The 24,380-nt window shown below is 32.0% G+C and overlaps 2 protein-coding genes across 4 annotated transcripts; both read right to left on the bottom strand.

Moving 5' to 3' along the window:
- Positions 1–55: 55 nt before the first annotated feature.
- On the bottom strand, positions 56–14,886 carry LOC113522702 (uncharacterized). Of its 2 annotated transcripts, none has more exons than XM_026908482.3 (6): positions 14,584–14,886; positions 10,492–10,777; positions 8,902–9,109; positions 8,082–8,204; positions 7,213–7,552; positions 56–6,926 (listed from the first exon to the last, which is right to left on the bottom strand). In XM_026908482.3, the coding sequence occupies exons 2-6, from the start codon at positions 10,700–10,702 to the stop codon at positions 6,840–6,842; spliced, it is 969 nt and encodes a 322-aa protein (XP_026764283.1). In that variant the 5' UTR covers positions 10,703–10,777; positions 14,584–14,886; the 3' UTR covers positions 56–6,839. The 2 variants fall into 2 exon arrangements, with proteins under 2 accessions (XP_026764283.1, XP_026764284.1); XM_026908483.3 differs by lacking the exon at positions 14,584–14,886 and adding an exon at positions 14,236–14,400.
- Positions 14,887–15,696: 810 nt separating this feature from the next.
- LOC113522498 (uncharacterized protein C6orf136 homolog) lies at positions 15,697–24,174 on the bottom strand. 2 transcript variants are annotated; one of them, XM_052902894.1, is made up of 9 exons: positions 23,919–24,056; positions 22,090–22,193; positions 20,829–21,146; positions 20,235–20,396; positions 19,422–19,510; positions 18,731–18,850; positions 18,016–18,117; positions 16,826–16,895; positions 15,697–16,509 (listed from the first exon to the last, which is right to left on the bottom strand). In XM_052902894.1, exons 2-9 carry the CDS (start codon positions 22,090–22,092, stop codon positions 16,333–16,335), a joined length of 1,041 nt encoding a protein of 346 aa, XP_052758854.1. In that variant the 5' UTR covers positions 22,093–22,193; positions 23,919–24,056; the 3' UTR covers positions 15,697–16,332. The 2 variants fall into 2 exon arrangements, with proteins under 2 accessions (XP_052758854.1, XP_026763998.1); XM_026908197.3 differs by lacking the exon at positions 22,090–22,193 and having other exon boundaries at positions 23,919–24,174.
- Between the last annotated feature and the right edge of the window lie 206 nt (positions 24,175–24,380).

Raw genomic sequence — 24,380 nt, 5'->3', positions numbered from 1 at the left:
AGGCTAGAAGCGATTAAGGAACAAAAAGGTATAAATAATAAAAAAGAAAGAAAGATTTTATAAATCAGTCAATAATTTAATATTTATTAAATTTTGATAATGATTCTAAACAAATTATAAGTAGAAACATTGTATAACAGCAACAGGGGATGCAAAATTTTACAATATAGTCAAATAACCCACTAGCGTGCACTGCGCTGCGCTTCAAACAGTCAAGTTACTGTTCAAAGCTTAGCGTGGCAAATTCACCCAAATAATAAGAAATAAATCCTATTACTATACAAATAAAAGTAAACTATGAATTAAGGGCCTCGTATTTATAATGTTAAGAGTATTGTAGACAGATCGGATAGTACAGTACAGTACAGTACAGTAGTAGTTTCGACACGAGCCGTTTCCTTGGACCCGCTTGGACTTTAAACTAAAAGCATGATCAGAGTAAATCAAACAGTATTGCTGAGCATCAACGTGACTTGACAAGATGTAAATCAAAGAAACATCAAATGGACTCAGGTAGGTACCTTATATTTTACGTTTTTTCGAAACGATTTCATTTTCAACTAAAATATATCGTGCCAAATCACTCCGCAGTTACTTTCTATAAAAAAAAAATGTCTGCTTCATTTCTATAAATTTTAGCCTTTAAACTGCGTTAAACGTATTGAAATAGTGGCAGTGTTGGCGACAAAACTGAGGCAGTCGCCTGTTGCTGCTACTCGTGTTAAAATACATTCTCTAGTACGTAAAAAAGCATACTAATTATCTAATTGCATTATACAGGTAGTATTTACAATAATAAATATTTGAGACGGCGTTTTACACTAACTCAACCTTTACAATCACCATGTCCATTTTATTATTTTTTAATAGCAAATAAACACCATTGTAGATAGTACTAGTTAGGTACATCTACTTCCTAACTTTTACTTAAATACATTTTTTTGCTATTAAATACATACAAAAGGATATATTTAGGAACATATATTGTCTTGTAACATATTTAAATATTTTTAGGTAGTTTTAATAAAACGGTCGTTTCAAAAAAAAAATAATAAAATGGACAAGTTTATAATTGAAATTATAGAAATAATAATAAGGCATAGAAATTTAATATTACTATAATAATAAAATGCAAATCAAAATTAGCTACGTTCAATCGGTTTCTTTATTTACATATAACACGATACACTACTTATTTTTGTGAGATATAAAATTATTAGCTACGAACAAAAATAATCTAATAATAAATTAAATTTGAACTGTCAGTTATCGTTAAAAATCATAATCTATTGATTTGTTTGATCGTCTTAAAGCCTTCACATTAATTTAACAATAGCGATAGCCTAAAATAAACTAGATATGTACAACAATTGACAAAAGTTTGACAGAGGGCAGTTTTCACGAAATAATTGGGCGGACTGAGAATTAATTTCTCTCCAATCACTCTGGATGACGCTTATATAACCCGTATAACAAAGAGACAATCATCGATCAAGTTCTAAATCGTTTATTTTGTACACTTATTTTTGACAAAAATAACTTCATACTTATAATTAGTTGGTAGAGAATGAAATAATAGCATTAGCTCGCCATTGGTACAAATTTTATATTGAAACTTCTTTGTGGCCATAATGTAAATTTAAGTCTGACCACATATATTTATTTTCCATTCAAACGGTCGTCACGTCTTGTATCTTTACGTATTATATATATTTTTGTTCTTAAGAATATTATTTTTCATTATGACATTTTATTGTGCAATAAAATATAAATAAATTAGTACCTATTTGTCCACCCAGAAAGTAATGATTTTCATTAAAAAGGATTACTAAAATCAAATATTAAAAATATAATAAGACAGAGTAATTATATTTAAAAAAAAAAAGTATTAGGAATTAACTCTGCTTTATACAATAATGTAAACGTAATGTGTAAGGTGATTAATAAAAACAATATTATACAGCACCTCCTTGTTATACATTGTAAATAAAAAAAAATTAGACTGCTAGATCGGCAATGTAATAGCTACCTAAATATATCGTATTAAATTCCATTTTGTAAGTAATAAGTCGTAAGGTAAGCTATGATTACAAAATTTCAATCTTTGTTGAATTAATATTACCTGCGTTAAAGCAGGCATTTACAATTTAGGAATATTGCATTATATGACAGTATAAAATAAAACACATACCTTATGTATGCGCATAAATAATTAATATTACTTGTATACATGTATATTCTAATTAAACGTATAATTTGTAACTAATCACGCTATATTATCCGCTGCCGCTTATAATCAGTGTCAGTAAAATTATTGCCTTAAAATATTAGTCGATTGATAGATGATCACACGGCGACTTTACTCAAATCATATAAATAAATTTACATTTTTACATTTCACATACATAAACTTCTAAATGAGAAAGTATTACGATAACGCCCTAGCCCTAAAAAAAATTTCGACCGAGTTACGTTATATGAAATGAAACGTTATCTATATACATACTACATATACACGGCGTCACACCTCGTGCGAGATGAGACGCTGTGACACAAAGCACTGAACGACTCCTGAGAAAGACTTCCGGATGATGTCGAAACAATCGTCAGAAACGACAAAAACACAGGAGTTCATTAATTTCCCGTATGTATATAGATATTGAATAAAAAAAATGAACATAAGTTTAAAAAAATGGAATGAAACATTCCATTTTTAAAACTTATGTTAATTTTTTTGTATTACGATTTGTGTAAAAAGGTTTTTACTACAGATTTTCAAATTTGGAATTATGTTATATAATTTAGATATTGAACGACAAACAATAGCTAATTTAAAAAAGTGGATCGAGTCGTTTTAATTTTAAAACGTGATGATTTCATGCGAGTTATGAAACAACATACCTCTAATCAAAGAAATATTTTGTTGGATGTAACTGTGTGTCAGTTTACCTTAAATGAGCACAAAAGAGCTTACTCGGACTCTTCAAATTTGAATTTGTATTGAAACGACTTTATATAATTATCAAAAAAGTTAAACAGCATTTAAACCATTTTGAAATTTAACGTCGAATGTGTTTGCCATCAGTAAATAGCTTTTAATTTATAACGTAACACAATAAATACAAGAGACGGAATTATAAAAATTTGACAATTGAAAAATATTTGTGAATGTGATATGAAAAATATTATGTATGAAATTGGATGAATGAATGTATGATAACTTTACTTGCTCGAATACAGGTTAATATATTAAAAGTTTTTAATGTTTTTAAAGAAAAGACTGCATTCAACCGTGTGACGTGCAAATATTTCATTAAGAATTTGTTCTTACACTGACCCCAAACAGATATGGAAAAAGGCGAAAAGAGGAAGAAAAAAATCGAGAAAGTTTATTTGTATAAAATTATTTCTACTTTTTTATTACTTAAATAGAAGAAATATGACACGCTTATCTTTCATATAGACTGAGGTGTTTGCTTCAACCCGATATAATGACATCTGGGCCTGAACACGACCGCAGGAGTTCCATCATCAATGTTTACAAACGGCAGCGAATTTAGCAATAAAACGACTATAATGAGACAAAAACATACAAATGGTGTTTACACTGACTAGGGGGCTGGCAGGCACGCGGCCGGTAACCAAGAACACAATTTTTATACTGTGGTTGGCACAACACGAACACAACGTATAATTGTATTCAATTTTCACATTTTAATATATAATTGGCGTCAACAAGTTAACAACTAATGACAAGGGCACGCATACATCAGTCAAAACTAATTGGTATATAAGTGTATAAAAACAAATACATACAATGTAAAGAGTATAGAAAAACGATGGAAGGAATAGTTCGAGCTAAGCGCGCTTTTTTTTTCTACAACCGCGCGAGAGTTCTAAGTTTAAAATTCAATTTACGGTAGGTACCTGTCTTTGGAGTCACAATTATTGAACTTGTAAGATAAAGTATTTATTATTATTATTTTCTATATAGTTTGTAGCTGAATCGAAGTAGCCAAATGATAATAAGAGATGCTAATAAACTGTGCACTCAAATATATTGACATCAATTCAATGCTCACGTTTTAATCTCAATTTACTTAAACTTCTTGATAAAGCAAATATTTGTTCAATATGAGTTACGCAATATTTAATTAAACTGTATATCATAGAATTTGAGCTCAATAAAAAGGTTAAACTTACTTTAAAAAAATTGGTATACACAAATCATCGGATATCGTTAAAATTGGGTCACGTATATATTTAATAAAAGTGTTTATTACGAATCGACATTTATATCGCTATAATAATCATTAAGGACTATTAAACTTCGCATTCAGTCACAAATCCTTTATCTATTATTTCATAATAATAATTTATATAATTATACATAAACAGATTTAAATACATTGAGCGTGTGTCGGCAAAAGAAGACTAAGGAAGAAATTATACTGTCGTACGCTCTGCATTGTCAACGTCTTCGTCCTTCTCTCTCTCTCTCTGTCCAAACAATGTTTATCAATGTAATTTATAAACAGGAGCGATGTGTACTCATGTCATAAAACAATTATGAACTTTCTACTTTTAACATATTTACCCCTTCTTTGCATGATTTTTTTATTGATGAAATAAATTAAGCTGATATAATTCATATTTAAAATTAAAGGAAAAATGGTAAAAAAAAAAAATTGTCAGCTATGTTTTTTTTCTGCAATGGACATTAAAAAGGTATCCAGACACGATCAACTTAAAGTGAACTTGTTCTTTTATATAATTTTTGGGCATTCAACGTTATGATGGAAATTTCCACCATTGTGCAAAGAAAGGTTAATGGTATAAACATATTTTTCTGACATTTAATAAAACCGTGACCTAAACAGTCTTCTAAACATTATTTGCTTGATCACTATTACCTTAATCACATTGTCAACAATTGAATAAATGACCAATTAAAAAAAAACAATTGTCTATTGGGTATAACAAACATTGGGTATATTTGTAACCACATTAAAAACAAGTCCATATTGCATTACTTTGGTAACACTGGAAACGCAACAGCCAACATTATCAACTGTGCATGTTTCCTGTGTCGTGCATCAATCAGTCTATAACGCGTCGGTACACGCTTCAAAGGCCACATCACACCACACCTCACTACATATATATATTTTTTAAATAACATTAAAATATTGGCCACCAATAATAAATGAATACTAAATAGATAACGCAAGTTGCTTCACCATATTATAGCTATGCGCTTTATAGTTTAAATGGGACAATTTAATTATAATAAATACCAATATATATAATATAATTATATTAAATACCACTGAACATATAAGGAGATATATATATATATATATATATATATATATATATATATATATATATATATATATATATATATATATATATATATATATGGCATCGAACCCGCGACCATTGAAAGGTGAAATGGTGTGTTAAGTCACAAAACCACCGAGGTCTACTTATATTATGCTACATCAATTTGATATTTGAATCTGCACTTAAAACTATGGTACATTTAATAAAACAATTAACAATCTTGCTTTATCTATTCAATATTTATGTGCCATAACATTCTGGAGGTATTAAAATTGAAATTTGATGATTTTGTATATTGCAAATGAAATAGCACAGTAAAAGAACTGTATGTGAAGGATGATGCCCATAACCTAAACAACCTAGCTATTGTAAGGCGAAAACACTGATACCTGTAAAAAAAAAAGACTACAGCAATAAGGATAAAATATGCCACAACAATTCATACATATATACATATTTGTCACGCTTATCTCCCATTAGGGTAAGCAGAATTTTCTTGTATTGTTAAAAAAAACTAATTTAATCTGTGGTACAAATAAACTTTCTTCCACTTATTTCTCTGATTACTTTTTGGTTTGCGACTAGCATTTCAATACAAAAGTTTTTGTTTCCAATCAACATCATACTTTCTTTTAGATACTGTTTACAAAATTATGAAACATTTTTTTATATCATTTGTTACATTGTATTGCTGGCCTTTTAAAAAGTATACTCTTGTAGCATGCCATCAATTTATATAACTAACTTCTCAGTCCAGGGCATCATCCTTTTCACAACTAAACCAATCTATAATAATTTTTAAATATAAATCTTAGTCGAATCTCCAATTATCCTAATATAGTGGCCTATTACTGTTCCCATTTGCCAATACAATTATTGCTTTTATCCTTTGCAATCGTCAAAAAAATAACATAAAAAAAAAAATCAATACAGAAAATATTTCATCAATAATATTTATATCTATGAGCCGAATACATGCAAAAACTTCTAATTTCATATCAAATACAAAAAAAAAAAATCTACGTACATTATTGCATTTATATCTAAAATAGTTAATATGTCACATTTCACTCATATATTTTATTAATATACACAACCATTTAAACAATCGTACACGATCATGTTGGTGGAATATTGAGGTTCATTTCATATATGTTATCTATCTCATTAAATAATTTATATTTATACTTTAAATATTACAAAATACTAATTTTAACCTGTGCTCTCCAAATATACCTAAAAGATAATCTACGAACGCTATAATCGTTTATGACGTAGTTTAATTTATTCACAAGTTATAAAAAGTATTCAATAACCAATTTATTATCTTCAACATTCGTGCACACCGGAATAAAGGCGACACGTGACGCCTGTAATAACAGTGATAAAATTGATGTGTGCAATGGGGCACTAGCAGGAAATTATTACTGATAATAACATCAAATTTGAGATTGTGCACCTTAAAACTGATGTAATTAAGTCGTTTCTCAATCTCACGTCTGTCGCTCCACTGCAAAGTTGTAAGAATAATCCCTGTCGAGTTCGAAGCGTGTACGTCGCTTTATCACCGGCAACTGTGTCTGTAATTAAAAATATTATAGTTCACAGGTTCATCGAACTCGATTTAATTATAGGAGAAAATACTAATATTAAAAACATTAATGTTTACAAATTTACTAAAATTCTATTTAATTAATTAATTAATTTTTATTTATTTAAACTTTAATGCATAGTAAAATTCTATGTACATTTGGCGGACTTAACACCAGACGGTATTCTCTATCAGTCAACCATTATTTATTATTTAATTCTATAGAAAAATATTACCTTCTCTGAATAAAAAGCTGCAAAGAAGCACCGACTTACCAAAGTATCATCCGGAAGTCCTCTCAACTTGGGGTTGAGAACGAACGGAACTCCATCCATCCCGTTGTACAACCCAAGCGTCTGATAGTTGGGGTTTTTGGGTAAGGGGGCGGGGCCCTTCTTGCGGGCGGGGCCGGCGGCGGGGCCCGCGGGCGCGGGCGGGGGCCGCGGCGCGGGCCGCGCGGGCCGCACGTTGTACGAGGGACTCAGCGCCTCGTAGTCGTGCTCGGTGGTGAACTCCTCGACGGCGGGGTACGAGCTCGGCGACTTGAGGTTCAGATTGTTCAGCTCGCCCACTATGGGGGACAACTTCGGCGGCCGCTCGGGCACTGGCCGAAGTCTGTCGATACGAGATATATTTTTATTAGAACATTATACAAAAATAAATTTTTAGTTTTAAATTTGGAAACAATTTAGAGCAACTTCAAATTTTACGATGACCCAATATAATTTAAAAAAAAAAGTTATATGCGCGCGCTCGTACGGATGACCGGAGGTTATATTTTTATCTTAGATAGCGCACACGCTTTTTCCTTCTTTGCTACAAAATAATGTCTGTAGGAGGTAAGTAATCTATGTCCCATGCTATAAGATGTTGACGTGTTACAATTACACACAGTAGAGAGGGGAAAGGGATAGTTAATAATGAGGATCTAGCAGCCTTTTTGCTAGCAATATACCCTATCAGACTGACGTTCAGAAGGTTCCCAAAAAACTATCTTGGTTAATACCATATGAATTTGTCACTATGGCCAATTAACCAATTTCATCATCGCCTATCTTTCACTCAACTTTCACTGATACCCCACCAGCGTGTATCGATAGGGTCACCGTTGCATCATCACTCTAAAAGAAACTGCATACATTACCTCCTATTGGCTTCCGGGGTAATATTGGAGACCACGTTCTCGTACTCGTTGGCGCGGTGCGTGGGCGACGTGTCCGCGCTGCCGCCGCTCACCTTGTAGCATACCATCTTGCCGTTTATCTCACTGTGGACCAACGAGCGGATATGTTAATTTTGATTAACAGAACATAAATTATCCTCTCTTTCTCTGTTACCAGAGCATGAAGTTTTCTAATCAATCTAACCAACTGTCTTGAGTGTCATTTGGCACACACATGACATGATATGATAAGCGTGGCAACTACTAGCAACCTCCCCCCCCCCGATCCTATAGGGTAGTTCTATATTGATCAGTGGACAGTTAACGACTAATGATATTTAGAAATGAGAAGGTTAATCATGACGTTGACATATAGTTTTTTTATGAATGAAAATGGAATGACAGCCCCGTCCGCTCTATTGGTATACGTTGCAGGGCACCAATGAGAAATGATAGAGATTTTTTTGGATGGTAATAAAATGACAATCTTACATTTACGGTATACGCAGAGGAATGATAGGGAAGGTCAGTTGGCCCATTGTAACGTATTCCACAATAATTAACCACGATGGTTTCCAAGAGGGAACCGCATGGAGGTTGGCAAACGAAGGCAAACACAACTGCTTCACGGTAGAAACACGAATGGGACAGAGGTACCCAAGCCATCAACTTTTGTACAGTCTCCCTCTGGTATAAGCATGTGGGTATAGCAGTATGGATGTAAAATCCCATTGTTAACAATCCCTTGCCTTCGCTGCAACATATGTTCTGTAGATGAAGTAGAGGGCACAGTAACACTCACCCGGCCAGTATGAACCCCTGGGGGGCCTGCCTCATCTTGGAGCAGACGATGACGTCGGTGACGGGCGGCGCGGGCGCGGGCGGCGTGCGGCGTGACACGCGCGTGCATAGGCGGCGCTTGCCGGCGCGGCCCGCCACGCTGTAGCCGGCCGGTGCCGCCTCGCGCTCCCCCACCACCAGCACGCCGTCCATCACGTACCCGGGCACGCCTGCCGATGATTATACTTATATTATATACCTAACCTGAGTCTGTCTCTTTTATGTGTAATAGAGCATACAAAGGTACATGATATATATTATTTTCGTGATTGTAAGTCTCAAACAACACGAAAAACAAAATTTTTTTTTTTTATTTTTTATTTTATTATATAAAAAGATCTTGTAAAAATTCTAAAAAAATATATAATATACTCTGTAATGTAACCTACAACCTCGCATTGGTCTCGCTTCTTTAGCTTAATAAGTTTTTGAGATATATTACTTTGAATAATAGTCATGCGTACGGCTATTTTTTCTCATATCTCAAGGTCAAGGTGAAAGTTGGTCGCGAAATATACATAAATCGTGTTGGTACACCAAGTAGATATTAAAACATAAGTTTCGATATACGTTCCCATTTGGGGGCAGATTCGACATATTTATCCGGCTAAACCCTTTGTTATACATATCCTATATGGGATGGAAAAGGATATAGGCTACTTTTGGGAATGAGGTCGCAACCTTTTAGTCCGCGATTAGTGAAAACGCAAATAAAGGAAGCGTGAATAAGGAGCTATTACTGTATATCATAAGATGCCAGAACAAAGCCGCTCGTTCCGCTTTATTGTGCACCATTGTGTACTCCAATGGCTATAACCGTGACCATTAAAGCGAACTGCATCATTACGGTGACGGAAATTAGCGCAATCACGGCAGCCGTCACACGAGAGTAACCAACAACGGATTCGGCCTTCGACAGAATTAATGAAAGCTAACGCGCCCGTTTCGGGTCGCGCGCCGCTCGCGGCCTAGTCATTTTACTTTTAAATTCTCTCGCCTCAAGTTTACACATCTGTTAAATACATATATACATTATATTTCACAATCGGAGAATATGTAATCCATATATTTATAAGAAATATAGTCAAATAGAAAACTTCTTTTTTTTTTTGAAGTAGAGAGAATGTCAAAAAAATAAAACAAGCCATAAAAACTTAACGTATGAAAAATTAACAAAAGGGATTTTTTTTTAATTTTTTAACTATGAGGTCGTCATTTAATTTTAATTTCTCAATTCGACTGACATTTTGATAAAATATCTTCGCCGACTCAGATAATCTTTTTTTTTCAATGGAAAGCGTATGTTCTCGTGACAACACGGACTAAATACATGTCGGTATTATTTTGTGGAACATAAATAATAAATTATACATTCTGATGGTCATTAGTTAGTTTTTTCGGGCATTTCCGCGTTCAGCTTCACGATTTCAGAAGGTCAGAAAAACAAATTGTCGCAAACTCCTGAACGGACGCCAACACTTCAAAGACCGTCACCCGAAATATCATTATATAATATGTAACCATCTTTATAATATTTAGCAGACAAACTGACCTTCAGTCTTTGACAAGCAGATGTAATGGCTGGGTTTCTTGGTGAAGAGACCATTCTGCCGCAGCAGGCCGGCGTCGGCGTCCTCGTCGTACGTCCGGCTGACGGGCCAGTAGCCGGCTGGACACTTGGCCACGCTCTCCACGATCTGCAGCGAGAGCAGCGGCCGCTCGTCCGGCAGTGCGCCATCGAGAGCGCTCAGCACCTTCGACATTGTCGCCTATCTCATCTCATCTCTCATAACGTCATTCAGTCTTCTTTGATTGCACTCGATTGGTCGGGGAAATCCCTGTAATAGAAATAATATCTATTGAACGTGTATCTGTTCTGGATACATGATAAAATACGTATCGCTACAGATAAGTTATTTTGCACGTGTTTTATTAACATGAAGTTTTACTTTCTTAGCGAATTAAATGCATACTTAATTTATTAGTCAGTCCCCTATTATCATTATGGACAGTCAGCGGTTGTGTGGAAGGCAATAAATTAATTAAAACTGTACAGTTTTAGCGGTCACTCATTAGGCTTCTCTCTTTTAGAACAGGATGTTGTGTATTAAAGTATAGTTGAGAAAAATTGTTAAAATACGTTTAACAATTCTCAATTATTAGATTACAAATTTCATTCTTGTATAGGACCCGTGTCCGTATCTATATTCAGTTAACAGAGATACGGAACCTGTAAATCAAGGTCAGTAACGCCCGACCTCATGAAATAAATTATGCATTCATCCCACATCGAAGCGAAGTGAAAATATTTTACCACTATATCGGTCCCGTGTAGATAAGGCTAATTTTGCTAGCAAGGATTAAAGTCTTCAATTCTGTTAAACCTCCCTAGAATAGACTAAGTTATAGTGCTTAAATTGATGATCTTAAGTGATCTTAAGATGATAGCTAATATGTCTGATTAGTGATATGAACAATTAATCAAACTAAAAGATAGACGGAACTGGATAATGTTAGTAATGGGGACTAGACGCCCAATATAGATATAGAGGGTCTTGGTAATGGATGATAATGGAATGGTAACCTTGTTACGCTAATGGTATACGCTGGCGGGGATGATAGATGAAAATAAAAAGTCTGTTAGCCCATCGTGATAAAAACACTTGGAATTCAGCACGATGGTTTCCAGGTGGGGTCACGTGAAGGCCAACCTGACAATAGGACTGGTAGTCCACATTACTAAGAATCCCTTCTCCGGCAAGGCTCAAAGGTCGACCCCTACTATTACGAAGACTACACTCCTGGAAACCATTATGATTAATTCCTTGATAATTTGTCACAACGGACCAACAAACCTGACTCATTTATCATCTCTCAGTTTATTAGTTTGCTCGAAATGATTAGCTATTATTATACAAAAAAATACAAAGCTGTTAACAATGGTTAGTGAAAAAACAAGTAAGCAATAATATAATAAATAATAATGTTAGCTAGTTAAAAAAAAGGTTTATTTTTTATAAACTTTTTCATTACGATTCAGATAATTTTATAGATTATAGTGAAGGAAAGTAAGCCAGTAGCTATAATGAGAGACTTTTGAGGTTTTTCTCTAATGTTGAAAACAAACACGACATGTTGATGGAGTAAATTATAATAACAAAATATATATATACAAAAAAAAATTGTAAAAAATGTAGCAAAGAAATTGCTACATATTATAGATACTTATACACCTAGTTTTTTCGACTTCGTGATTAACTTATAGATGTTCAGGTTTAAAAGATGACGTCAACGATACTTTTATATTTACACTGTAAATGATTGTGCAAACAAGTCCTTGTAAGCCAATTAACTTTTTTTTATACAAATACTTGTCCTGCTAGTGACTTCATTCAAGATACTAGATATACTAAAGATTTTAAGTACTTAATAAAAGTAATGTTATTAAGGAGAATTTAAAATTAGAATATAATTGCATAAAGTATAACATTGATAACAGATTAAACTGTGATACAGTTATATGCCAATAATATAAAATTTTAGCCAACACTTGCTAAGTGGTAACCGACCCACATTCTCTCTTTTATGAATCATACACTGTAACTGTTAATTTTACCATAACATTTGGTTGTAACTACTAAGAGAACTTTCTTTATTCATTCATTTCATACACATCAGTAATAGCTACAAACTTGACAGAATAATAATTTTACCCAAAAGTACTGATTAGTGGTCACTACAGAAGAATAAAGATGGTCACTAATGACTAATAGTTTCTAGCCTAATTATTGGATTGCTAAGGTTCTATTCGCTGAAAAGACCCTCGTCAGTGAAGTGATTTAATTACAATATCTATTGAGTGGTGGCTGCACTGAAAATCAGCGCTGTAGCACCACACTGCAGCTTACGCTGAGTGAGGACCATTTCAGCTGCTACCACATAATTATTTTAATGAACATATAAAGTTGTAATTCATATTGTTGTTTTGTAGCTGAATAAATTATTTTATTATTATTATTATAAAAAAACCAATTCTTACTAGTATTTCACACTTTAGCAGTAAGTTATATATTTCAAGTAACTAAATGCATGAAACTGAATCAATATAAGTTTACTCTAAACATGTAAAAGTTGATCAATAGGCTATTAACAGAATACCATAATATACACTTAAATATCATCTTAAAGACTCAAACAGAGTTGAAAAACAAACATACAACATATTATAAATACACAGTGTATTTAAAATATGTGTCAATAACATGACAGTTTGAAATTAACAATCATATGCTTTTTTTTAGAAAATTTTATATGAAGTATACTTGAAATGTAAAATGGAATGACTAACCAGCTGATGGAGACAACTGTCTCCTATAGATAAGACCACCATGGGCTTCACAGAATACATTCCGAAGCCCATAGTAGTTTCACTAGTGTTTTTATATTTATTTATTTATTTACATATGCAATTAGTAGTTATTAAACATTAACATAAAGAGACACAAAAATGGTATAACAACATTCAAATCATTATTTTTCTTTTTTTCAAATTTATTATATGGCTTCTTTTCAGCCATTACCAGTAACCCTCATGCTTTGCTATTCCTGAGAAAGTGTTATGCCCCTACACTGTCATCTCATCACATGCTGCGTCCTTTAAACTGATGCAAAAGATAAATTAAGTAAATTAAATCTAATAAGTACATAATATTTGTAGAGCTAGAAAAATAAATTGTTACAACTAATAGAGCTAGTCATTATCATAGACAATGGTAATTAATGGTAGCAGAGATCAAACAAAGAATATATTATTTTCTTTAGATAAACACAGATAATGATTACATTACCAATAGATAATGATAACAACATATTGGGTCAATTTATTTATTTGTTCAAGGTCCACTTTAACAATCTATTTACAAGGATAAGGGTATATGCTAACCACATATTGCAATAAAATTATGATATGTGTACATAAGAAATATTTAAGAAAAAATATATGGAGGCAATACAAAAGCCAAAACAATATTTTTTAGTATAATATACCTACTCATCTTTTACCCTTATTGATTAAATAAAAATTATTATTTACAATAAACATATAAAAAGTCAATAAAAATAAAGGCTGATGTACATATAAAAAATAAGATTAGCCAACTTATGGTGATGCCTAAAGGATTATAATAATTTTAGAGCCACAGAAAATAAGTTTGCATTGTCTCTATTAATCACTCAGTCTAAACTTTATTAGTTTAGTGCAAGAATTACATTCAATAAGAACAATGGGTTTGCTAACCTGTTATACACTTGCACACACAATAGAAAAATATCATAACAAACACTGAATACACACTAACCAGTGAATTTGATAATAATATAACTTATCACACATGGAATCCAGCTAAAATTATTTTAAGATCGATGTGCAATGTTACGCGACGACCGACTTGGCAACTGGAGGCACAGTTGCTATATGGAATACCATATAGCAACTGTGCCTCCAGTGCATCCAGACTATCCAGAGTAGGTAATTAAAAACAATTGCCCGAAGATGAATGATATCGCGACCATTGACCCCGCACTGATGAAACATCTCCAATAATGAAATTGTACAGTTAACTATCTCAAAAATATATGTACTTACCGTAGTCATAACATCACTCGCACACTACAATTCTTCGCCTAGGCCTAGACCTCCTTTTTCTTCTCAGTCTCAGTCACAACACCCGACCATGAATTATTAAAAATTTCAAATGAATTAAAAATAACTATACAATACGCAAAGCAGTCAATAAAAAAAAAATCTGACTGCGTATATTGCGTTCCAAATTAATATTTTAACTTTAACATTTAATTGGAATCATTCGTTGAAATATTTTTTATGAAAGAATTAGGTATTTGATAACAAAATACATTCCGTGAAAATATCAATGGAACACAAAACTTTTTTTATTCACGGTGACGTGAGCGTCATAGATAATAAATTATGTGTTGCCATATTTATCCTGTATTAAATATTACTTGTTTCGGAACACCATTATCTAAGAACAAGGAATTGCATAGAAGGAATGATAAAATAAAAACTGTAAATCATATGGTTGCCTCCTTTCTTCTTACATAATATTTTTATTAATAATATCAAAATATCATCGTCAAAATGAAGAAAAAAAATCCCTATAACAGCAAATAGTTTAAGATAGCCCAAATTTTCACAATGTTTGCTCTCAATTTTTAAAAATAGGTGAACGTTGATGTTGCCTCTATTAAACGATTTAAGAACTACATTACTGTTACGAATTAATTTTGTATTTTGCTTATATATCGGACTAAATTGTAGTGATATTTTAAGGAAAGTTCATTTAACTCATTTCACAAATAAAAATTCATTGGCTTAATATGATATCTTGACAAGCAGCAACAATTTGTAATTGTTCCCGGCTCGCAATTTGGTGTTATAGGGCTGGCTAGCTTAAATTATAGATAGAATAGGGTGACTCTATAATTAAGGAGCCGCTTTACACGAATCAAGCTTCATTTCATATAACCCATAGTAGTGATTAACTGTAAATTTAAACAGATTGTTTTTTTTTTTCAATTTAACAATTGTAACCTATATTAATATCGAGTTCGATTTACTCTCAAGACTTATATTAAAATTAAACAAGTCTTGAAAAAAAGTATTGAGGATAAATCAAAAGAAAACGACCCATATTCTCAAATAAATTATTCAGTAGGTTAAAAAAAATAAATACAGAAATAATTGCAACGTGGTTTATTGTACCGAAATACATAACTATACAAACTAATATAAAATGATCACATGTCTAATAAATATCACTCTTCACGAAATTATTCGTATAGATAACAAAAAGAGCCACAATTAAAATATTAAAGTTATATCTTTAAACATTTAACACATTTCATCACTATTAAACAGAAAAAATGTAATAATTTAATGTGTAAAATGCTATCCATTCAAAACATATTAATGATTTTAAAGACCTTTTTATCACACCTACATAATATGAAATAGTACTAGCTACCAATCGATGGTAGGAAACAGCAACAATGTTGCCAGATTGCCTCTATAATATTTATTTGAAACAGCAATAAAGTGTTTTTAAAAATACATGTTAGCAACAGCCATTATTTGTGGTAATTACAATTAAAAAGCTAACAACCAAATGGCGATAGCTTCGTGAACGTTTAATATACATATCTTGTATCTCACTTATGCCACAACTGAAATTACTCTCAGCTACTAAGAATGATATTCGACCTCTGACATTGAAATAGAGAAATATAACATTTATCGTAGTAAAATCTGTAGTTCCGTTGCTATCAATATTTGGTTAATAGCTTATTGTGATATTAAACTACACAGTAACAGAAATTATTCCAGAACTTTGAAAGGCAAAGCAGTTTTATCAGCCGTGCCTGATGATGAACTAAAGTATGGAGACACATCCGAAAGGTAGTTTCGAGGAAGTAACCCAATGAGAAGTGCTATTTTAGCTGCGATTGGAGCTTTTTCTTCATCATCTATAATTGCGTCTTGATCAGGCATTACCTGAAACAAAGATATGCATCACAGATAATCAAATAGATGGTAACTTTGTAACTGTAACTGTAATTGTTACAATTTTTACTGTCTGTAAAGTAGTAAGGAATATGTTATGTTTTAGTTTGGAAATTCATTGCAATTCATTCTGGCAATCAACAGACAATTTCATAAACAATTTACAAAGTGCAGATTGTCCTTAGTCACAAACAGCTACATTTATCTTACATTTACCTTCATATTTTGAATGTAAAATCCAAAGATAATATAATGAATTGGAATCCACATTAGAAAAGTTTAAATATAATATTAATTAGTATATTACCTTATCAGCAATATGTTTATGGATAAGTCCATCGGCGCCAACGTAAAATGTCGAAAACCCATCATACCATCTGAAACACAAACATAACAGGTAATTTCTAGTTGTTATCATTATTTTTTATTAATTAATAAGAAACAAATTAACAGAAAATATATTTGCTAATAGTGTGTAAAGATTGTGGATACATTTATTTGATCAATATTTTTTTTTTTTTGATGGGTTAAAATAAAATGGTAACTCTGCCTGCACTAACGGGATACGCTGGTGGAGCACCAGTGAATGGTGATAGATGAGAATGAAAACAGGCCAGTTAGCCCATCTTGATGAATTCATCAGGAATTAACCACGATAGTTTCCAGGGAGAACCACGAGGAGGTGGACCTGGTTGGGTATATTGCTAGCAATGGGATTCTCAGTATCCATTACTAACAATCCCTTTCCCCCCATTTGATCAATATTATAAATGTTTTCGCATACAGCAATAAACAAAGAACCTCTGAATATACAGCTGTCTGGTTTAAAACATAATTTAAGCCATCCAATAGCTAGTACTCTATATATTTGTACACTTGCCTATTTTGATATCGCTATAACGAATCCACCCCATTCAAATAACTTCTTTTAATCATAGCATATTTATATTGTGTGGTTCCAGTATAGACTATTCTATACTGGCCACTGCTTCCTTTCCCACAGGTGTCGTAAGAGGCGACTAGACGGAGCTTATAGTCGAGGGAAGGGCAATAGCGTCCTTAATAAAACATCACCAAACTGCAGTTGCCAATCCACCTACCAAACGTGGCAATTACTGGCAAAACCCCCCTTTTTTGGAAGAGGCCTATGTTCAGCAGATGACATTAAACCGCAAATATGATAATAATGATGATGATATTTATATCGATATACTAGTTTTTCCTCGCGACTTGATTCGCCTGACCAGTATATGTTCATTACCAACGATAAAAAGCAGCAATTAGTGAACTAATTTATTCGGCATCATAATGGCTTAAACCATTAACAAATTCACTTTTACATTTACAATATAAGTGAGGTTTGTTTAAATTTTTTTATAACAGGTCACAATTTGTTAATACATTTTAAATTCTACAATGTCATCATAGAATATATGGCCTACATTAGTAATCTATATTAAGTATTATAATTAGGAGCCGCGAAAAAATAAAACTTACAGTTCCTGGTCACGAAACACCTCTTTCATGTTCCACAGCTTGTATTTCCAAAACATGAAAAATACTTTTAAGCCAGATATGCCCTTGACACGCCACCTCATTCTGAAAATAGTTATTACTTTGTTTTGAACTTGGTTAAACAGATTATTATTTATATATTTCATTCATTTATTTAAAAAAACATGGTAAGTATATAGATGTTAACAATAAGTATTCATATTTCACCATAATTAGGCATGCAACATTTAAATTTAAAAAGAATAAATGATAATTACACGAATCATTAAATTTTTTAAAAGACATTAAATTATATATATAAAAAAATTATATTAATATAATTTTTTTGTAAATGTAGAAAACTTGTCAACTAAATCTACTTTCATTTAAAAACCTGTCTCCCATTAGGGCAGGGACAATGGAACGCAAAATGCTTAGATTCAAACAAGCTAAAGTATCAAAAGTAATTATACATAATATTATACACTTATAAAGATATGTGTGTAAACAGTGTTTATGTCTCATCCTATATCTATAGGCCTCTAGTTGAGATATCATCATTTATTCAATAACTGAAATCTGTTTGTAGATGATTTTTAATAGACGCCAAAATCAAATAATATTTTTAATTCATCTAAAAAAGTTTTTTTTATATAAAGTCAATACCTTATATGGAAAAAATCAATTTAACTAAATTGTCTATTAATAAAATACTTACTTGACAGATGAATCTTCTGGATTTGCAGTGATCTTTAATATTTCAAAATTAACGTAAGCAAATTTTATATGTCCTATGGTACGTAACAATGCTATTTGCTTTACATAATGGAAAAGACCTCTGAAACAATATAAAATGATTAACATAATGAACGAAATATATTTCAATAATATGCACAAATGATAAAATTTTAATACTCATTGTTTGAATTAATAATACAAAAATTGTTAATTATTATCCACAGGAAAATACTTTATTGTCAATGATTAAGCTTATTTACCACTCCTTCAAATCTAATTATAAAGCAATCCCGGCTAGTTTACAGCAGAAATAAGTAAAGCAGGTGTACTAAAAAGTCGAACAATTTATCGCCTACTAAAATTTATAATTTGCCTACATAAAAATTATACAGTTGATAAATAAATTACATTTTATTGTACATTTAGAAACAATAATCAATGACTATTTTAGTTGAAAATGTATTATAATCAGTAATCTCGAGTATTAAACTCTACTACTGTTGCTAACTGTACTTCATTGTATTTATTTATTTATAGGACCACAAACGGCAAATACAGAGAAGCATTTCAATACATTAGTCGATGAGAACTATATGTTCTTACAGAGAAACATTAATACAAGAAACTAATCAGTACATGTTAAATATTGAAATTTAAAAATATATACTTACACAGTTGTCATCCCTCTAATATTGTTTATGAATACTAAATTTGGATGATATATTGAATAATCTAAAGGCTTGACAAACAAATTGGGCATCTGAAATTAAAATACATATTTATAAGTAATGTTCAACTTGTCGCAACATTATATATATATACAATACATACAAGGGATACATTTTTTTTATTATAGTACCAAACAAGGTGGTACTGCAGTGATCTCTCCATTTAGTGAACCTAGATACATCTGTATGGTCTTTAAAATCAATCATCATTGGTCAATGATTTCACAAACCAGTTTTTTTTATAGGATAATAAGGAATTTTTCTAAGACGCCCACCTGATGGAAAATGGTAACCGTCGCCTATAGACACGAGCAGTACCATGGACATAATAGAGTATACTGTTTCACCCATGATACCCCCCATGCATTGCCATTCCTGAGGACTCAAATGTTATTCTTCTGTACCCTGTAAATTCGCGCCACATCCCACCCTTCAAACCGAAACACAGCCATGCAAACACAACTGCTTAACAGTAGAAAAAATAAAAAATAAAATAAATAATACTACCTACCTACTAGTATATTAAATATGACAGTTTGTAAAGATGTCTATTAACTTCAACAGCTGGATGAATAAGAATTAAATTTTGTATACAAATATAGTTCTAAATTATGATTCAGATTATAAATTAACTACAGAATATAAAAATAACTACAGATGCTCAGGAGTGTTTTATAAATCTCTATATATTGATTCTATCATCAGATACACAAGACAACCTTGCAAATTGTAATATAAATAAAACAGAATACTAACAGTGGTAGAGAGCACATGAAACACTTTCATAAGCTGCTCTTCACTAGGCTTGCCATCCTGGGGCTCTGTGCCTGGTGCGGGCGCCGCCGAAGGTGATGTGGGGCCACTGCAATACGCTACAGCATCACGTTCAAAATCGGACAGACAAGTTGGGGCTATTTCCTGTAAAATTATTTACATATTTTTTTTATTACATATAATTTTAATATGTGCATGATTTACATAATTAAATTAAAAAATTATAAATGAAAATTAAAATTGAATTATTAATTTTCATTTGTAACCTTATGTTCATTTTTAAAACATATAATTGCACAACAGGAATTTAATGAGCTTATTATATAAATTATTATTATTTTATACATATTTTTCCTGAAGATTAAATTTAATGGTCACATAATTAATTTCATATTAGTTGATTAAAAAATCAATTTGAGATTTAATCTATTATATTTGAACATAATAGTTCAGATTTCTAAATGCTATTTTTTAGGAAAACCCAATTACAATTAAACTTACAACAATTTATTAATTAAATTTAACTACATTTCTATTAAAAATACGCAGTATAACTATATTGTAAAAAATACTTACATCATTACTACATTTTGCTAAATCTACTTCATTTAAACTGCTATAGGATAATTCATTAAAATTATATGAGTGCTGGTTCTGTTCAATATAGTCATCGTTAGTTAGATCCAAATGTTTTATTATTTTTATGTCATTGTCATGACCGACATCTTTGCCTTCCAGTTTGAATGTGTCTAATGTACTAAATTTTGTGTTCTGTTCTACAACATGACACACATGTGCTGCGGCTAATTCATGGAAATAGATATTATCTATATTGCTCTCTGTACTGCATTTTGGAGCAACCTGGTAGCTAGATATACGCCGATTATTCAGGCACTAGAAAAAAAATTAAATAATATTTATTTTAAACGAAAGAAAAATTTTAAAAGCTATATCTGTGTCAAATTGGCATCTGATTTATTGCATTTTATAATCTTTGTTTTTATGCAACTTAGAATGACAAACAAGATGATGGCCCATCTAATGGTAAGTGGTATCAGTCACCTACAGCCATGAACAGTATAATGGACATAACAGAGTACATTTTATTGCCAATGATACCTTTTATGCATTGCATTTCTGAGGACTAAAATGTTACATTTCTGTTTCTTGTAATTTCACTGCCATATCCCGCCCTTCAAATTTAAACACAGCCATACAAACACAACTGATTCACGGCAAAAAACATGTTTTTTTTATACCACTTAGAATGGCAAACAAGCTGACGGCCCACCTGATGGAAAGTGGTAACAGTCGCCTATAGACATGAGCAGTACCATGGACATAACAGACTATACTGTTTCGCCCATGATAACCCCCATGCATTGCCATTCCTGAGGACTCAGGTGTTATTCCTTTATACCCAGTAATTTCACACCATATCCCACCTTTCAAACCAAAACACAGTCATGCAAACACAACTGCTTCACGGTTGAAACACGAATGGCACAGAGGTACCCAAGCAATTGACTTTTGTACAAAGTCTCCCTCTGGTGAATGTGACAGAAGTACCCAAGCAGATGACTTGTGTACCTTAGAAAACACGTAAATTATGTATATATAGTTCTAACATCTATAGATTCTAACATATATATAACATATAGTCTGACATATGACGACAGGGGAAACTTAATAAAAGTTACATATTAAATTTATTTATAATATTATTATAACAGTATGAGAATATAATTAAAATAATATATGTGTAAGTGTATGTATGTAGGATATGTTGAATATATAACCTTAGGTATGTTTATTAATCTTGTTATTAATTAATTACCATGTTAATTGTATAATAGTGCCAATATCATAGAGCGAGGACCTGGTGATATCTAACGCAGGTTCATCCTATTTCAGACATTATCATACATTAAATTGTGTAACCTAGAAAAATAAAACTCTTATTATCTATATATATATATATATATATATATATATATATATATATATATATATATATATATATATATATATATATATATATATATATATATATATATATATATATATATATATATATATATATATATATATATATATATATATATATATATATATATATATATATATATATATATATATATATATATATAATATAAGACTACTTTATTATTATTAATACGAGGTTTGTCCGGAAAGTACGTATAAATCAATTTTATCCCCTTCAAAGTACTCCCCCTGTGACATAATGCACTTGTGCCAACGCCGTTTCCACTGTGAGAAGGCTCCTTGAAAGTCCTCTGGTTGTAGGTTTCTCAGCTGCCCCGTCGTAGCTTTTTTTATCTCATTTATGTCCCCCAAATGCCGCCCCCGAAGTACCAATTTGGTTTTTGGGAACAAGAAGAAGTCACACGGGGCCAAATCCGGCGAATAGGGGGGGGTGTTCGGTCACCGTAATGGAATTTTTACTCAAAAAATCACGGACAACAAGAGAGGTATGGGCAGGGGCATTGTCGTGGTGAAGAATCCAACGCCCCTCTCGCGCCAATTCTGGACGAACTCGTGCCACACGAGCTTTGAGGCGTCTGAGCACATCGACGTAGAATTTTCCATCAACTGTCTGGCCTGGAGGGACGAATTCTTGATGGACAATCCCCCGAACATCGAAAAAAACAATCAACATTGTCTTGACATTTGAGCGGGATTTTCTTGATTTTTTTGTTCGTGGTTCCCCGGATGTCTTCCACTCTTTGCTTTCACGGCCATTCTTGCCGAGTTTCGAGAGAAACTTGATTACGACGAGCTGCTCTTCAACGGAAGCGGGCTCCATGCCGACGGGGTTTCGTTAAGAGGTAACTTCACAGATGGCGTGACAAGCCAGTTCGCACCGCACGGCGGTCAGACCAGAACTGAAGCATTGTTAGGGACATAAGGAAGGGGTCCTGCGCTTACCTGGCCTCCCCACTCCTCTTTCTCGCATTCCAGAACACTTTTATACGAACTTTCCGGACAGACCTCGTATACTTTTTTATTATAATTGTTTAGTGTTATAAAGAATTATACTTATATCACAAAATCAAGAAGTGAAATTATTATTCATATTATAATATCCTTTTTAAAATGACAAATAAACAAATAGTTATTTGTTAATTATGTAAATAAAAAGATAGGTCAAGATTGTTTACTGACATTATAGAAAACAGATTACGGTCACTACCTATAGGTCTATAGTAATTCTGACCTGCACATAAATGGGACCCGTTTTGAAATAAATTTCTCATACATGCTACTCCCCTGCTTAATTTTTTCTATTTTTATTTTTAGACTTTTTGTTCACCATTGGTCATGTTTTTGCTCTATGACAGTTAACACATGGTATTATTATATGACCAATACTGGGGAGATGTTAGCTCCAAATATTTCATATTATAAAAAAAACTACTTCTATAATTCAAGATTAACCCATCTTAATGTTTTATTTATTATTTAGAAATATTTACACAAATTTTTCAACATCACAAGATACCGGATACGTGCTTTTTTACTACCTAATTGAATCAATGTCATGCGAAACTATAGTATTGTCCAAGAAACATTTATTATATTTATACCAATAATCTGATGATGAATAATACGATAAAGGGGGTAGTTAAATATAAAATTACTTACATTTTCTAAAAATTGTGTTCGTACTGGAATTTTCCGGGACAAACGGTTGCTATGGTTTTTTGTAGAAACAATCCCATTTATTGGTAAAATTTTATGTGTAAAGGTACGTAGGCAAATAGCCATTTTCACATAGGTCGATAATTACACAGTAAGATACACAAAAAAAGAAATTGACAAAATTTTTCGTAAATAAGTCGAAGAAAATTCAGACATTTCGCAGTCCGTCGCGGAGAAGAAAGAATGACAGTACAGTACAGATAAGGGACATTGTACTATGACATTGACATTTGACACTTATACTTCTTCATTTATTAAAAAAAAATGTATTCGAATAATTTAAAATTATGTAGGTACTTTAAATTATAAGATACATAGCTTGGCAATGTACATGACACAAAATATAATAACCTATATGTTAGAGGGAGAAAGACAATAGAATAATAATTTACACAACATATGCTC

This window comes from Galleria mellonella, unplaced genomic scaffold (assembly GCF_026898425.1).
Source record: "Galleria mellonella isolate WM207_F2 unplaced genomic scaffold, CSIRO_AGI_GalMel_v1 utg962, whole genome shotgun sequence".
In the NCBI taxonomy this organism is placed as follows: Eukaryota; Metazoa; Arthropoda; class Insecta; order Lepidoptera; family Pyralidae; genus Galleria; species Galleria mellonella.
This window is presented reverse-complemented; position numbering and strand designations above follow the sequence as displayed.